The sequence below is a fragment of the Saccoglossus kowalevskii genome, chromosome 17 (assembly GCF_978046115.1).
Source record: "Saccoglossus kowalevskii chromosome 17, keSacKowa6.1, whole genome shotgun sequence".
Taxonomy (NCBI): domain Eukaryota; kingdom Metazoa; phylum Hemichordata; class Enteropneusta; family Harrimaniidae; genus Saccoglossus; species Saccoglossus kowalevskii.
In genome coordinates this window covers 24,730,089-24,749,136 of record NC_140657.1, presented here as the reverse complement: position 1 = coordinate 24,749,136, position 19,048 = coordinate 24,730,089, and the positions used below count along the sequence as shown (strand labels likewise).

General features: G+C 35.5%; 1 protein-coding gene across 1 annotated transcript; it reads right to left on the bottom strand.

Annotated features, from left to right (window-relative positions):
- Positions 1-2,006: 2,006 nt before the first annotated feature.
- Positions 2,007-12,621, bottom strand: LOC100373367 (3'(2'),5'-bisphosphate nucleotidase 1-like). The gene is made up of 8 exons (XM_006818356.2): positions 12,481-12,621; positions 12,137-12,329; positions 8,001-8,102; positions 6,639-6,749; positions 4,811-4,859; positions 3,811-4,103; positions 2,968-3,073; positions 2,007-2,679 (listed from the first exon to the last, which is right to left on the bottom strand). The coding sequence occupies exons 1-8, from the start codon at positions 12,534-12,536 to the stop codon at positions 2,525-2,527; spliced, it is 1,065 nt and encodes a 354-aa protein (XP_006818419.1). The 5' UTR covers positions 12,537-12,621; the 3' UTR covers positions 2,007-2,524.
- Between the last annotated feature and the right edge of the window lie 6,427 nt (positions 12,622-19,048).

Sequence of the window (19,048 nt, the reverse complement as noted above, 5' to 3'; positions counted from 1 at the left end):
TGAATATCAACTATTTTCAGGTCAACGAGCTGTGTGCATATATTGTTACTTTAGGCCAAAAAAAAAATTGTTTTGTTGCCCTCAGCGACTGACCGAAAAATATCAGGTCGCATTTTTTTTTGTTAATAGGCCCAAATACTAAAATGTGAAAAAGTGTTTCCTCTAAAAATTAAGGATCCCGGACTGTTTGATCCCCAGAGTAGCTGTAAGTGGCGACTTTGAACCTCGGGTTGATCTGTATTTCTCTGACATGTTCCGAATACTATGAAGTCCATATACCTTGGCTATTTTACGATACTCTTAGTTTTCACGAATTTAAAAAAAATTCGACTGACTCAATTTTTCGACTTGAAGGCAACATAAGTTGTCGTTTTTTTGGCCTTATTACTTATTATACAAGCAAAGCAGGTGGTTTGTGGTTGAAAGTAACATGTACATGTAGTTTACTATGATAGGTTCTACGGTTGATTGGGAGGGAGTTGTATTACACACATACACTGACAACACACAAACTGTAATGGAGCTGCAGGAAAAACACCTAAAACTCGCAGAATTCTGGCTATTACAGCAGGGTAACTCTAACTGGAGTTAATGACCTGTTTGGAGTCTCTGTTCTATTAAACATCCAGGGCATCAGATGTTCACTAAAACTTCAACCCCTAACAGAAATTAGCCTCCTAGTTGTCCGTCAACTATCAGTAAATACTAACTATTGTAAGATTATTTTGAGATTGTTTCGCCGTTTTCAAGGACTTGAGCAACATATTACCAACAAAAATAAGTATAAAATTAAATAAGTGTAAACATAAAGGATGAAAATGCATTTCTATTGTCAATAGCAATACATACCTTTATTTTGAATATTCAACCAAATACTGGTGTTTACTCCTAGCTTCTATTTAAATCACAGCTTCTAAGTAGACATTTACTCATGAACATTTAAATCGCAGCTTTTAAGTATAGACATTTACTCATATTCAAATCACAGCTTCTAAGTATAGACATTTACTCATTCAAATCACAGCTTCTAAGTAGACATTTACTCATGAACATTTAAATCGCAGCTTTTAAGTATAGACATTTACTCATATTCAAATCACAGCTTCTAAGTATAGACATTTACTCATATTCAAATCACAGCTTCTAAGTATAGACATTTACTCATATTCAAATCACAGCTTCTAAGTATAGACATTTACTCATATTCAAATCACAGCTTCTAAGTATAGACATTTACTCATATTCAAATCACAGCTTCTAAGTATAGACATTTACTCATATTCAAATCACAGCTTCTAAGTATAGACATTTACTCATTCAAATCACAGCTTCTAAGTATAGACATTTAATCATGAATGTTCGAGTTGCAGCTTCTAAATAGAGGCATTTGTGGATGTTTATAAATCAAAGTGTTTACTCATGAATATTCAATGAGGAGTGTCCTCAGAAAGACATTCATTCAATGTGCGATGGCGCTTTAAAAGGATGGCAAGAGATCTCCGCCTGGCTCTGTCTGCAACTGATCTGTCTTGTTCTCCATTTAATTCTGATCCAGTAAGAGAATTTGCCGAGATTAGGCTAAACTAGAGTTTCTCGTAATCACACATTACTCTTACGGTAACCAGGAAAGTATATATTGTAGTTCTACGGTTAGAAAACAATACCAAAGCAAATCACAAAAGTGCAAATTGCAGACTAACAAAGTATTGGTCATCAGTAAATTTTTTTTTCTTGAGAATATCCCTGGATGTACTCTCATTGATTGGCATGTCTGACATGGCATACCAAAATGAATAATAGAAATTTTTTTCAAATGAGCATTAAAAACAATGGCGTTTTGGGTGGCAATAGTCAAACCTAAGAATTTGCATGCATCTACTTAGCCGGCACTAAGGAGCTGTGCAACTACGTGTCTAAGTGGAGTCTAGGCAAGTTACGCTGTTCAATGACATAATGAATGGGACAGCGCTAGAATGCGAGGTGTAATAATTCACAACAAAAATGGGTAGGTATTAATGTAATTTATTAATTCCCAATGTCTAATCGGACATTAAGGTAATTTTTTACACGCATCGTTTCACTTCATTTACAACATTCGAGGGTCCAAGAAATGGACATGAAAAAGAGGCAAGGTGGCCAGCATCACTTCACGACTTACAAGGCCATGAGTTAGAAATGGGGTTACTTTTTTTTTTTTTTATTAATAAATGGGAAGAGAAAATGCAGCATTATGGAATGTCAACAAAAACATTTGCAAAGAATTGTCCTTATTGTTTCACTTCATTTACAACATTCAAGGATCCAAGAACATAACATATAAGCTTAGGGGACAAGGTGGCTAACATCACCTCACAACCTACGAGTCTATGGATTAGACATGGGTTTGTTTATTTTCAATAAAGGAGGAACGAAAAATGCAGCATATGGAATGTCAAAAAAACAAATCATTTGCAAAGAATTGTCCTTAAAATTAATGAAATTTAGTAAAATGATGAATGATATTAGATATTCAGCTTCATTATGTTCACAGCTTTACTTTCAATTGATCTCTGATGCCCTGGGGAATGTTTTTCAGATAGTAATCATGATTCTCAAAGGTTGCTAGAACACCAGCTGTGTTTGGCTTCTGAACATCTTTGTGATATTCCAGGATGTTACCATGGATATCTGTCAGTCTTCCTACAAATGAAATAAATGTACAGAGTTTTTAGCAAATGTTAAATAGTTAAGCCATGAAACTTTTGGCAAGAAGACATTTTTTTGGCATGTGTCTTATAACAAAGATAATTTGTTGTGGCAAACAGCACAACTTTTATCATCGTATATATTTATTAAGGTTAAACCCTTTTTAAACTCTGCCAAAACTACAACCTTGCTTGCATTTCTCAAACTATAACTAAATACTTAATTAACCCAATTAACCAGACAGTGTCTAGGTTGTGTGGTCGTTATCATGCCTATACTTACCTCCTACAGCTTCCAATATAGCCTGGGGTCCACAGGTATCCCACTTTTTGCATCCTGGACTAGCAAACAAATACACGTGTGCATCTCCTTCAAGGACTATCATAACCTGTTGAATAAATAGATATTGTTTGACTGTTTCTGTTCAACTGTTTCAACATCATCTCAACAAAATGTTGTTGCGCGTTTTATTCTTTAATTTCTTTGTTAATTGTGAACAAAATATAATGGTCTTAATTTATATTTGCCTGAATTGAAAAGTGAAGAAAAGATGTCAAGGAAATGTGATCGAAAGAAGAAACAAATTAATATACGAAACCCATTTTGTCTTGTTTTTGTACCAAATATGAACAATATTAGTAAAGTATGTCAGAAAAATGTGCAAAGAAATTTGAAAATAAAACAAAACAGCTGCCAGGGGGTTACATTTTGAATCGTCAAAACTCCAAAACTGAATAGAAACCACAATCTTGTCTTTGTAGCAAATTTTAACAAAAAAGGTAATTACAAGTGTCAGAAAAAATTGGGAAGGACATATAGAAAAAAAAATGGCTGCCAGTCAGCTATTTTGAAACAAACTGTCGTGCATCAGCAAGGCATTATGGGTAGTAACAAAATATGCCTGAGAAATGGTTTATAGTAATTTGAAATGTTTTTCCAACCAAAACTGCCACCAATCTGTCAAAGGCAAGGAAAAAAATCCATTTTGTCTTTGTACATTGATTTCAAACTTTGAGGACCCCTAATATTTTGAAATTGTCAAACGAATGTAACAAATTTTAAAAACTTATTTCACTACATCCTACACAACAGGGACAATCTGTTGAGATTATTATTACAGTATACCTTATGTCCACATCCACCCACTCTGAGAACTTCATCCGGTTTGAAGGAGTCGATGGCTTCTTGTACAGTCGGGGTTGGATGAGATCGAGTAGTGGTGATGATTGTCTTATCTTTTGGCAGTGGTTTGTGTGTAAAACCATATGATCCAAGTCCTTTGATTCCCCAACAAGTACGCCCTAATTTAACATCGTCGCCCTTGACATTGTAGTTGAAATATGGTTGATGTATAACGCCGGCAGCTGATTGGCCATCAACAGCAATACCAATAAGTACAGTCACATGGTCCAGTAGTCCTAGTGTGAAATGATGTAAATATTACATTAATACATAGCTTGCTGAAAGCCTCTATGGATAGCAAAAATGAATGGCAAAAAAAAGCGACCACAGATGATGCGTTATCGAGTTTTATTATAACTATAACATTTTTAATCTTAACCACGTTATATGCAACATATACTGTGTTTGAATTAAAATAAATGTCTGCCACATGTACATCAATATGTCATAATATTACATCCATTACTCTGAAATTTTGCTCAACTATAATTGCCTTCATATTGGGTTAAAATACTCCCAGAAGTACCAGGGTGTGTCACGTTTTGAGGTCGTGCATAAAAAACATCTATTAAGCCATATTAAAGTGGGGGAGTTGTCACCTGTGCACGTGTCAGATGGCCATAGCATCTACTCATGAGCCTTTGCGTTTTTAGCGCATGTTGTTATCGTTGCTTGGGACTCAATTTCTGCGCGTGCGCAGGTGACAATCCTCCCGCTTTAAATTTTGCTGTAAAAGTTTGGAAAGTACATCGATCGTCACCACGTTCAGCCATTGCACAGAGCAAAAAAGTCAATGTTTTTTGAATAGTAATGAAAATGGTTGAATGTCACTATTAAACATTACCAGCTACATGTTTATGCTAGACTCTAACCAGTACTTAAATATAAAACACTCCAAAATTATGTACGAGTCTGACAATGAATTCTACATTCATATACTTGCCTTCAATGTACTCCTGAGTTCCATCTAAAGGATCAATCCATACAACAATCTGAAACAAACATCACATGGTTTTAGACACATTTCACGTGGCTTTCATGCAGCAGTCACTGGTAGTTTATTTCATATTTGGCTACAATAATGTCAGTGTACAGTCAAAACTAAGAAGTAGTTTATGTACAATAATGGTAAGGTCAAATAAAGTGTAATTTTGGTAACATTGAAAACATAAGTAGGGTAGGAGTAACTATTTAATCTTAACTTTATTTTATTTTATAAAAATTAATTATTCTCAATTTATTATTCTGCAGTGCTGCATTTTTTTTTTCAATATTACACGACATCTTGCATGTACGGGTTGACATTTTGGTCAAAGAATTTCAAGTAGAGCTGAAAAGGGTACCTACAAGTGCCCATTTTCCTGTTCGGCAAGAAAAAGATGCAGGGTTGGCCTGAAGTCGAGTTATCGGAAATGCATTATTTTTTATTTGGCCCCATTGGCCAAGTTGTACATTTGCTACCCTAAAAAGATTTAAATGTATGTGCCACATACACTAGAATGGAGAATTGTTTGTTTCTGTTTCACCTTTTAATGTATTTATTCAAAAGCATTACTGTAAAATGACTAATTTTCACTGGGTTTAAATTTTGCTGATTTAGCTTTTCAGGAATATTCAGTGGGTTTTAATTTAGCGCATTTCCCAGTCAGCAAAATAAGCAAAATTAAAACCCAGTGAATAATTAACTCTTTTACAGAATCTAACTAGAAAACAAACATTTGTTGATAACTTAAGATTTATATCGCACAAACCATAAATGACAAGATTGATTTAGTCTCCCACAATTCGAGTCACTGATGTGATTTGCCCTTAGAAACGTTCAGTCCCTAATGAGAGCCTCGAACTACTAGCTGTGATTGGGTTGTAAATATATCCTTCCACTAAATATAAATTTTTACCCAAATCATTCATGTTTTCTATGTTTTTTGAAATTATGCTTAATGCAATAGTAGTTATACATTTGTTTTATACAAATAAAACTTGTAGTACATCTGTCACCTGACTATATATGAAGGGACTACTTCTTTGAAGAGGAATTGAGTTTTCACAGAAGCAATGACAATACCTCGCAAAAATGAATACTTATTTTGCCAGATAAATGTTAAACGTACAAATCTCATATTGAATAATCTTAAAATGGAAGCCAAGTTTTAAATCATATTTACTACTATTTTACTTTCCAATTATTTTGACATATTTGCATACCTTGTGATGTTTTTACAGAGGGGAAAAAAAATAGTCAGAGGAAAATACTAAATTATTAGTAAAATGTAATTACTTTTACTATACATATTTACTAGCAATTAAATTATTTTCCCTGGAATTTTAAATAATCAGAACTGAAAAAAGAATTGCTCCAGACTAATGTCAACCACAACTCTATATTGCAGACCGCCCTCTAGTGACTGCCTAGTCTCATGTCATCGTCACGGTGATAGATCTGTGTACCATGCCTGACATGTGTACCTTTGTACACGGACAAAGATAAACAAAGATAAGGTTATCATATATACAAAGAGATAAGGTTATCATAAGCATGTACACCCTGTTAGACAAAGAGTTCCACATTCACGTAAAACAAACTTCTTTTCACCTATAAACCACATACATGATTGCAATTGTGGAAAGGTACGATTAGGATAACAGAAATGAGCGAAGTACTGGGGATCTTCATCGCAAGTTGCCATGGTTACATGCAAAGTAAAACTTAACTATTTTTGCCATTTAAATCATGGTCCACTATTACAACATATGATGATTCAGTCGCTAACCTGTTCTGGTTTAACATTCTTGTATTGATCCGGGCATTTACTAGCACATGCCATCACTTCATCTGATTTACCATTGTACACAAGGTTTTCATCATTACACTTTTCCATTTCCTGTAGCGAAAACAAAATGACAACAATCATCAACTGACGATCTTATTGTCATGTGACAACACTGCCAATTTTTTCTTATCCATTTCTTGATTTATTATTATGTTTATCTTTGAATAATTATTTGTGTCAGGTAGTTCCAAACATTGAACATCACCATTTTTTTTATTTTTTTTACGAAAAAAACAGACTAAAGATGAAATACATATAGGCCCATGGATATTGAATATGTTTTTTTAAAAGTTGTTTTTCCAAATACTTCAGTGACTACAGTTCAGTGGTCCACCTGCAGTGAAGAGGTGCTATGCAATGTGCGAGAGTTTGAATCAAGTGTTCCATGTTATGTCAATGTTTGCCTGTAATTATTTCTATGAATCCTTTTAACTGATTTGCTGGGAGAGAGAATTCAAGCCTTAAAAACTACCCTATAATGCGTTTTCAGCCCTGTGCAAAATGTGTTGATTGTTTATTAAATCTATTCACACAGAAGGCAACTTTATGAAGTTATAATGCATCCAATGCTAATGGTTTCAGTTACACACAAACACTTGATGTAAAGCAATATTTGCTACGTTTTTTTTCATGTACATTAAGTGGACCCCAAACACTGTTCTTTGACCTCTTTGACCTTGTTATTTTTAACAATCAGAATGCTGGTGTCAGTTGAGCGTATCCCAGTGATTTATTGATCTTTTGGCATTGATAGCAATATCCAGGGCTTCTTTGTAGAAGACAGTAAATTTAGTTATGTTTGAAAGATAAACTGAGCATTGAATATGCATTTCATACTTTTTTTATAGATGTTCACATTTGTCACAATAGAAGTTTTACACCGGCCTAATTTAGGCACCAGGAGAGTTTGAAATGTTCTAACAATGACACCTGCATGCAGGTTAGAAATACTTGCAATAGATGTACAGTACTTTGTGAAAACGTTTGTAGAATCATTTTTATTTTATGCATAACCAGATTATTTCAACCAAAGATCAATAAAAATAAAAAATAAAATTTTAAAGTTACCCCAGGTTATTCAAGGCTAAATTAACTCTTCAAAGTTTTTTCAAAATCACAAATAATAAATCTTATCAATTTGCTTTGGGCACTATTTTGTACCTGTAGAATACTCAGGCTACCTTTGTTTTATTGTTGAACCCAAGTTAGTATTTAAACCCAGGGAATATCATGGGTACCACAATCTCCCAGGTTAAGAAATTTGTAATAAATCATTAGATTTTAAAAAATAATTATTCGTACCTCTTCTCCAATAATTGTAATACCGGGAAATTGTCTCCCAAGTGATGTCGCTATACACATCTGGACTTTACGGTCGGCCTCTGTCTGGAGATCTTTGATATGCTGCAAAGTAAAAATAATCACAAAAAATATGTATTAAGTATATGCTATAATGGCAGACCATGACTCAAGTTTTTTTTCATCAATTGAACCTTTTACAATTTATTGTCTATGATCACATTTACAATGAGTTTCTTTAGACCAATAAACCATACAAACATTTGTATTCGATCACAAAAAACCGCAAAGCCTGTCGTGAATACTGTACAATAAGAATTAGGAAACCACAAATTTGCATCTATCAGCAAACTGACGTTTCCCAGTTATTAACTACCGTCTCAAATTACATTAATTTGTACTATGCTGTAATTATGCACCACAGTCATATACCCTGCCCCAAATAAAACATTGACAACTTTCAACCAGAATCTCATTAACCTAGTGTTATAGCGCCCTCATTGCAAAGTTCTGCTAGGGTTTCCCCATTACTAAAGTGATAGGAGACAGTGCTCTCATTGTAGGGTTCTCTATCACCATGGTGATAGGATGCGGCAGCCTTATTGTAGGGTTCTCTATCACCATGGTGATAGGATGCGGCAGCCTCATTGTAGGGTTCTCTATCACCATGGTGATAGGATGCAGCAGCCTCACTGTAGCGTCCTCCATTAAACAGATGATATGTTGTGGTATTTCAAAACTGCCCAAGTACATAACAAGAGATTCAAAAATTGAATTACTTTGAGTCATTAGTTTGAAGTACATCAATGTAAGTTGGAGATATAGTCGAAACAAACCTATATGTACAAAGCATTGTGGGTAAAATTACGCTGTGGGTCAAGTATAGCTACTATGGCAGTACAGTACACAGACAAGTGTCATTAATAAAACACTACTAAAGACATAAACCCAGTTATGATACACGGACAGGTGCAGAAGTTAGTTCAGAGTACACACATGATAAACAAATCAGTAAACAAGTACATGCGGATTTCAACCTAGAGGTGACTGCAAGTTTTTGATGTCTAAGAATACACAAGATGTGGGTCAACAAGTCGTTCATAAATTACACAATTTGAATGGATAGAACTACCACCCCTTGAAACCATGGATTGAAACAACTCTTCCCCTCTCTTCCCCTTTCCTTTCCAACCCCTCCCCTTACCCTTCCAACCCCTCCCTTCTCCTTTCCCAACCCTACCCTACCCCCAATTAACATTTGTCTTCACATCATTATAGTCCCCATTTGGAACCAACAAAGACTAACAATATGATCATTTGACATGAAAATATATCATTCCACAAGAATAAAACCTAGAAACAAAATGGCAAGTTTATTCCTCCCAACGGGTTGAGATGTATTGCACGCTATGACCCACATATACAGTAAAGAATACACCTACACATGAATACATCAAGGTCAACGTTCAGTACACATATTTCATTCTGTCATGTATTCATTGCCAACAATATGCATTGGAAGCCTCAGGATCTGACCTTGTACAGTCCCAGTTTTCCTAGGGTAGTAGTGGGAGGGTGGGTATATATACTAAACCATCCAAATTCCACACACACTTTTATGGAATGGAATACAATAGAAAATCTATAATTTGCTGTGATTTGGAATCAATAGGGCAAGACTCCCTCAAACACAAGGGTTGATAGATTAGGTTTTAAGAAACCCCCCTCCCCCATATGGTATAGTCCTACATTTTCAAACAATTATGTACACCTTTTACAGTTTCTTTTGTTAACTTTGTCGGTAAAAAGTTACGGTCACACCTGACTGCATATATTCCCAGGCCCTGCTAAAGTACAAGTTACTGCAAACTGCTTTAAAGCGACAAATTTCGCAGTCAGAAAAAATTGTGCAAGAGTGTCAGTGATTTTTGCAAAATACATTTTCCTGAATGTGTTAGTATACTGAAATTATGAACACTGAACGGTTTACAGTAGGTGAAAGTTCATAACAATATCATTGCGAATGCACAAGGATAACATTAACTGGCCAGGTTTTTCAATTACTCCAGACCAAAGGGTATATCATTACATTACATTCCTTATCTTGCCAAGTTCTTGATGCGCCAATGTTTCTATGCAAATTTACTATTCGTGGTTGATATTTAACATTACGAAAGTCTTATCACTTTGTTTGAATGACATATTGCTTCTTAAATTTGATAACACAACATTTGGAAGTCTGCTAAAGGTGGGTTAGCATGAAAAGTAATGATTGTGAAACTTTATTCATTTTTCTGTTCATCAAGCTATTAAAAAAAATATTGATTACCACTGCACAGCGCCCTCTGTTGACAAATTCAATAAACCTGCAACATTTATTGACTGCCTAATTTAGTGAAAAAAAAATGCTCCAATTTCGCTGCCCTGTTTTTTTCAAAATTTCACTAGAAATTTTTTCGATGACAACTTTGACTGTTGCAGATCAATACACAAAAAAAAAAGAGGCATTATAACACTACACAAGGTTTAACTGGATAATTTGATACCAACTAGTTAGAACATAAAAAATGCAAAATTTAAATATATCGTTAATGCATATCATTATACTACAAACTTTATAATTTGAAAGGTAGTTAAATCCAGGCAAAGTATACAACAATGATGTCACACCTGTAGTGGATAGATAACACGCGTGTTGACTTAACCTATTGTATGAATGTATTTAGGTCACATGGGCAATATTGAAACAATTCATTCCATCAGCCAAAAGAAACCCCTCGTTTCATATGGAATTGAAATTTATAAATTTTTATAAAAAAAAAACACGATTTTGGTCGTTATAGTAGTATGGTGAACTTAATTCATGATTATGTTAGGATTAATAGTCAATAGTAGCGTTCACTCAAAGGTAATCACCACGAGCTAAGAGATCAAACGCGTTATTCTGTGACACCTGCATGAAAATGTAGTATGGGTAGTATGCTTTAAAGAACCTTACAGGCTTAATTAAGTGCACGCAAACTGATTTAGCGCCCACTGTGATGAAACATGACAAAAAAACTCCATTTTGGTATATCATTTCCAACACATCAAACAAGGTTGGATCACCAGAGCTTTTAATTCTGCAGCTTGCACTTTAAAAGTTAAAGGCCGATGGTCGCCGCATGGAGCATGTTCAAATTTGTGGTAAACAATGTAATTAACAAATTATTAGTTACATACATTGTATCTAACAAGATGCGGCATGATGACCACAGTTCTTTAAAAGAACTGAACAATTTTTCATGTAAGTATGGTTGTCGCTTAAACTGTACTGAATGTAGGTCTCTCCATGTACGAGCTTAACTGGGTCAAGCAGATACAAACATGGAATTAGTTTTAATCTTAGTCCGTACGAGAGCGGTACAAGAGCGTAATCTGAACACGGGTAATGTGTGTATTTTGGGATTTATGCGACCACTGTTAATATTCAACAGATACAACAGTACAGTGTTGGTTGTAATTACACATCAAAGGTCAAAAGGGCATAAGATGCTTAATGGGAATTTAATAATCAGTCAAAATCAATATCAGCTGGTGAATTCATGAATGTTGATTGAAGAGGAAACTTTATGGTGAGGGTACTCGTTTCAACTCTGGGTAGTAGTGGGAGGGGCATTACACTATTTAGTCAGATCTAAAGCTCATTTACAATATTTCAGTTGTACATTAACATGTTCAGGCTATAATGTATACATTACATGCATGCACCTCTAATAAATATGCAATGGTTGTCATTACTTAGAGAATGTGTGTTTTTTTTAAAAAAAAACACATCGCATCATTTTGACATGCTCCTTTTCCCCATACGTCTTCTCATTTTGGGTTCCAGGGCAGTGACAAATTGTAAATTGAACAATTTAAGAACGAGTCCTTTTAAATTATGTATTTTGTAATCAAATACACCTAACTCAAAGTGACGTTTAGATGAAATCACGACATTTTAAAGCTAACTATGCTTCGAGGGTACACTCCCTGTTGCCGGCTACATAGGTAAACTCCCAAACAGTCCGAACCAATCTACAAAAACGGACCCTGGAGCACTCATGCAACCATGCAGGACCGCACATGACAAACAAGCCGCATGGTAGTCAACTTACTGTTTTTTGAATAATTCCAAGTTCCCCTTTCTTCATAATATCTCTAACAATTTCCCCGGCCTTATTGGCAACTGCCACCGAAGCGGCTTCTAGCTGTATAAGTAGTGGTGCGTCGCTGGCCATCTTGTAGCGTGAATTTCGGTGAACTTGCGTGGAAATGCTGCAGAGGCGAAATGGACCCAATGTGCACAAGCTGGCGAGATTATAAAAGAGAGAGAGAAGTCAAAGTATTTGCATATGACTGTGTCGGAATATTCCACTATCGCAGTCTAGACAAGTACGTACGTACTGGGAACAAGTACGCAGGTACAGATTCAGATGGTCACCAAGATATAACTGCCCACCTTATTTTCAGCGATCGAGAAGAGATGTTGAATACAGCGGGTAAAGTACGCAGCATTAACTCAACAACACCAAACGCAGTGATAGCATCCAGCGAAAGGCAAATCTAACACGTGTGACCAGCGAAAAGGTCATTGAGCCACGCCCACCATGGGGGCGCTGTAACGCACGCACAATAAAGATAAATAAATTAGGAATATATAGAAAACTGTGGGGAAAACAACGAAATTTAAACAAATAATTACGTAAGTAAAGTGAATAAAACAATTTTAAATATGCTAGAAAATCTCACAATCTGCTCACAATAATTTTATCGGCAGGAAATCCTAAAATATAATTCCACAGCTTCTCGCAATAACACAAACCTTATTGTACCATTTTAAGTATTCGGAAAGTATGTATATGATAATATAGCAGATAATAGAGCTAGCCAGTAAACCCATTGATAACTGATAACAAATTCCCATATTTTTTTTATTTTTATATATATATATATCATTATTATATCGATTATTCTATCAATATTGTACACTGAAAGACAATACTCCAATAATGATACAATTACACTAATATTACTTTACACATTACACCATGGTCAGAGCGAAAAAAAGAGAATGAAAAAAATATAATATATAAGTAGGCTCCAGTAGCCTCTAACATAAATGGTCGATTATAATTAACCTTCAAACCTTCTTATCATTGATTAATTGGCTGTTATCTTTCGACTGTATGCGTTGGCCAGTATATATGTTTGATTTTACAAGAAATACTTCAAGTTCTGTTGGCAAGAAGTAAACACAATCCACATACATGAGGGTTGGCTATTCCAAATACATTGAAATATAGTAACTACCTAACACAAAAGATACACACAATTCAGTATAATTATTTTTATCATTATTAATCGCGATCGAAACCTGATCATTGCGTCATTTATTGTATTCACTATAATAAATCCCGTCATGCATTGCTGTTCATATTCTTTCTAAACCAATCGCTAATCACAACGAATCTAGATATGCCGGATGTACGTAATGTTCGATCGGACGCTGCGGTGCTCCCTGGGGGTGCCCCAGAGAGCACCCCCAGGGTTAAAGTATACTGGTATGTGCTGCTCTTTTGACCCTTCCCTTTCACGGGGTTTTCGGCCATTTCAGCAAAATGTAGGCAATTTATGGTGAAAAAAAAAATTTCGTTCTGTGAATTTACTGACCCAAATCGCGAAAAAAACAACATCAACAAAATCGTTTTGTCTCGATTCAAAGTTTTCTCTGGTGAGTGTTTTCTGGCAATAATCCTAATATTCAAAAAACAACTTTAAGAAAACCAAATGTTTAAGAAATGACTAATATCCCACCACAAATACTGAAGACCGACACAAGAAGAGCTATGAAATCAGGTTCGACCTGCAGGTGGTCACGTGATTACTGAGTAAATATAACTCATTTCACATGAGATAAAGACCAAAACTTGACGTCAACACCTGAATACGTGACGTCAGCACCTGAGTACGTTGCGCTAACAGCTGAGTACGTGACGTCAGCACCTGAGTACGTTGCGCTAACAGCTAAGTACGTGACGTCAACAACTGAGTATATAACTCATTTTACTTGAGACAAAGACCAAAACGATTACTTGACGTCAACACCTGAATACGTGACGTCAGCACCTGAGTACGTTGCGCTTACAGCTGAGTACGTGACGTCAACAACTGAGTATATAACTCATTTTATTTGAGACAAAGACCAAAACGATTACTTGACGTCAACACTTGAATACGTGACGTCAGCACCTGAGTACGTGGCGCTAACAGCTGAGTACGTGACGTCAAAAGCTGAGTATGTGACGTCAGGACATCGGCTTGTGAAAATTCAACAATCAACTATCAAAATTTTAAAAAACGCGGATGTGGAGAGACCTTTCAGGGTTCCGTGTAATAATAACAATTAACTTTAATAATAATGATACAGCATATTTCAACCAAAGATATCAAATATGACTCAATTTGACTTTTTCAGTTTTCTGGTTACTGAAAGTGGAAATCAATTCAAAGTGATGTAATTATGACTATGACTACAGCACGTACGAAAAAAAACTAAATGTACTATGGTATTAGTAGTAGTGACATTTGTAGAGAGATATTCATCGTGACGTCATCCCCTCTATCATTCACGAGCAATATGAAGTTTATAATCTGACATAAGATATTGTTAAGAAACAATTCTATTCCATTAAATATTTCCACTTCGTTCAACAAAAAAACAAAAACGTAAGTTGGCCATAACTCTAAGCTCTGTTAACTGTTAATTGAACATCGGGTAACAATTTGGGCGTGGTTTTGCCAAGGTGGGCGTGGTTTCCTAAATAAGGACGTGGTCATTTTTGTAACTCGATATCCGTAACTCGAACAGATAAGCAGCTCATATTCTGCACACACAATAGACCATTTTTCGTTCACTGCGATAATCACGCGTTATGCGTGAAATCGAATGTAAAAACAGGACAAACAAAGGTCATAGCGTCGTAGTGGCGTCAAACATCGCGTGAGATTCGACAAACGCGAAAGTATTTTGGGGAATATTTCCATGTCAATAATGTGCTGTACACATTTGATGATGGGCAATTTCGATTAAGTGAGGATATTCGAATGCAATATTCCTCTGTCGAAGATCGGCCGGTCGATGTGCGCTACGAAATAAAGAAATTCGAGTTCAAAATCAAATCGTTCGATTTTTGCGGCAGACGTTCGACGCGCGTCTTTCATGCATCTCGCGAGATCTCGCAGTTGTACGGAAAATCACCTATTGATTCAACCTAAATGTCTTTTAGTTTTATTTATTTTGCATAGAACAAATAGAAAGTGCGAAAATGTCATTGGCATACTTGATGTTTATTGCAAGCTATATTCCCCGCGAGCAATTCTAGAACACGCATGATCGCATAATAATATCGCATACTTTAAAACATTTGACAAGTACACCTGGTGTATTGAGTTGGTTGGAATCGTGTAAACAGTTAATATAATACTATAAACTGGTACACTGACATGCGGAAAATGATATATAAACAGTACTGAAGGCGCATTTAAGGGAAATAAAGCGAGAATGAAATGCGGAAACTCTGTATAGTATGCGGCGTCTGTGATTTTTTTTTTTACAAAGACGAGAGCCACCATATCATTTTAATACAAGAACACTGGCTTACTCAAACCGAACTTCCTCCGTCTTCTCTCAAATATACACTACCAAATGCTGTTTCGACCTTCAGTTTATTGAGCAACAATATATTAAGTACTGGTTGACCGTATGGGGCGCTGCTGTATTGTGAGGCAAATCAACCTCAGTGAGTCTTTTCACGTATTTGCTTGCCAATATAACGACGATAGACTATTAGGCCTTCATCTTCAAAATGAGAGTATAATTATATGTTTCCTGGATGCTTACTTTTCTGTGAATTGGCATGATAATGGCTATTGTTATATGAACTATCTCTCGAAAATAAATAGTATCATTGACGTTCATTGATGATTGGAGTGGGGATCCCCCAAAAAATTCTGTTACGTTCTATCGGACTATGTAATCTTAGACAGTTATACAGATCCGTTCATGCACACCAGAAAAGAATAGAATTTTGCATAATTTTGTTACTTTCTAACATTTTCTATTGTCTCTCCCGGAGAATGATGCTTCAAAACAAAATGCGAACTAATTGGACTAAAGTTTACACCATGAGAAATGTATATCGTTACAAATATGATATATGACAAATTTCTTAAACAAAATGAATCAACATTCCGTCTGAAGCTATATTGTGCAATTAATATTTGTGTAACTGGACTGAACATAAAATATTTTATAAGTTTTTGGATGAAATTATGCAGCCTCTGTGTAGCGCTTATTTATGTTGCCGCCGTTGGGAGAAATGATATCGCAAATTCGACAGTACTTATATCTACAGAAACTTGCATCAAGCTGATTCATTCAACTTTTGTCACTAAACGGGACTAGTGCAATGCTCTGCTATATAGCTTACCAACTGCACAGCTAAATCAGTCACAAAAAGCCCAGAATAGTGCTGCTCGTATCATTACTCGCACACAAACTTTGATCATATAACACCAATACTCCAACAGTTGCGCTTCCAGTCACTTACAGAATTCAATTCAAAATACTCCTCATTACTCACAACGCTCTACATCAGTTGGCTCCGCCATACATTTCTGGTCTCATACAACACATTAATCCTGGTAGAGCTCTTTTCTATAGAAACAAGCGATTACTCAAAGCACCAAAAAACAGACTTAAATCATATGGTGACCGATCATTCTCACATTCATCTCCTTCACTATGGAATTATCTACCATAAGAAATTCGCACAGCACCAAATGTTCACACATTCAAATCCAGATTGAAAACTCATCTTTTTCATCGAGCATTCTTGTGAACCATTTATTATTGTTATCTTTAGACTGTATGCGTTGGCCATTATATTTGTTTCAGGTACTTCAGGTTCTGTTTGCAAGAAGTAAACATCAATCCATATTCCATATACATTGAAACTAACTAACACAAAAGATACACACAATTCAGTATAATTATAATAGCAATAATAATAATAATAATAATAATAATAATAATAATAATAATAATAATAATAATAATAATAATAATAATAATAATAATAATAATAATAATAATAATAATAATTATTATTATTATTATTATTATTATTATTATTATTATTATTATTATTATTATTGTGATATTCCTGTATTGAGTTGGTTGGGGTCGTGTAAACAGCTAACATATAGCACGTATATAATATAGAACTAAACACGTTACGTTACGATATAATACTACAAACTTGTTCACTGACATGCGGAAAATGATATATGAACAGTACTGAAGGCGCATTTAGACTGAATAAAGTGAGAATGAAATGCGGAAACACTATTGTATGCGTCAAAATTCGCATTGTAATAATATTTCCGATATTTAAAAATTCGGCTTTGGTAAATCGCTTTGATGCTGGTCCATGGTTTTCCGCCCGAGGATTTCATGGAAACAAAACAAATAACCTGATATGTAAGAATAACTATGGGCCTATCGTCATCTCCACTGTCCCCTCTCTTGGATTTTGGAACCTATTAACTTCGATCGAAGTCGCAGTTTCTCAAACACGGATGATGCTCAATTTGGGATTAAATATGGACACTCATTTGACGTGTGTATTTATGATGTAAACAAAATATTGGCTATTGTTCATATTATACCTCTGTAAATGCATTTGACCGCGTCAAGCATTGGTCCCTGTTTACAAAGCTGATTTACAGTGATCTACCGAGTTATTTCATTTTAAAGCGCGGTAGTCGTCGCGCTGAGCATGTGCGAGATATATGGGTCTCATATAAACAAAGATGGCGACTTTGACTGTTGCGCAGATCAACGAGTACGAACAGACACGTTTCCAAGCTTTAATTAGGTAATTTTCATGTGATTGGAAGGTATCGAAGGAGTCACCGGCGGTAATCAGTGCAAGTCGAGCCCAGGTCAAACCTCATACTTGTGATTTCCACTTGAAGAGCGCATTGGATTGTGGGAAAATCAATGTTTATCAACACAAATGTCGAACATGCGCAGCGCGACGACTACCGAGCTTTAACTTCTGAGTACTTTATTTTTTGTTGAAAACAGCAATATTATTCCCCTTTTACTTTTCAATGTATATAATGATGACGTAGTTTAAGTTGCGTGGGAAGATTTTTATCAACCATCTGATAAATGCCGATGACTTTGTTATTTTGAGCCGTTGATCCGCGGTTTGCGAACTCTTGTTAATGCTTGTTATGAACATAGCTTGGACATTGATAACATTTACCACCTTGAGACGTCTGTACGTATGTACTTTATTCCTCGGATGAGTGCTCTTAGAAGCAGTGCACTTCCCCCCTGTATAACCTGGTGACTCTAAGCCTAGAATTGTGCTTAAACACGTCTATTTAAGATATTTAGTTACTGATAACTGTGTAGATGACGAGGATATAAAATGATAGATTTGAGTATTTGACAGCAGAGCCATTATAATTCCGTCGTTTCGAGAATAAAGATCTGCAGTTAATACCTCCGTACTTCCGTTAGCCTTCTTCATTGTGACATATGCAAGTTAACAGTCTGAGGCTTGGTCTCTAGTCTCAGTTGAATATGACCATGACGCAATTTCCCGTGCACATTCATATTTCCACGAATACTTTCGACGTTATAGCGCAGGAGACTCCTGGAAAAGCGAGTCCATAGCACACCCGGCAGTCATAGCCGAAATGCAAACAAGGACAACCAATCATAATACCTCATTTTTGGTGTAGTATTACGGCAGGTTTCTTTCATTTGTAGGGCGGGTGCCTTGTTTCAATTCAAGTACGTACCAATTATTTATCTAAAATTTTAACGACATTAAAAAAGATGCGATGCTTGTGTCTAGACTTTATTTCAATTTAAAAATTATTTTTAGTTGAGTATTTGTAAAAATTTATCTAGTAACGTCCATCAAGAAAAAGTATAATACGACTAGACA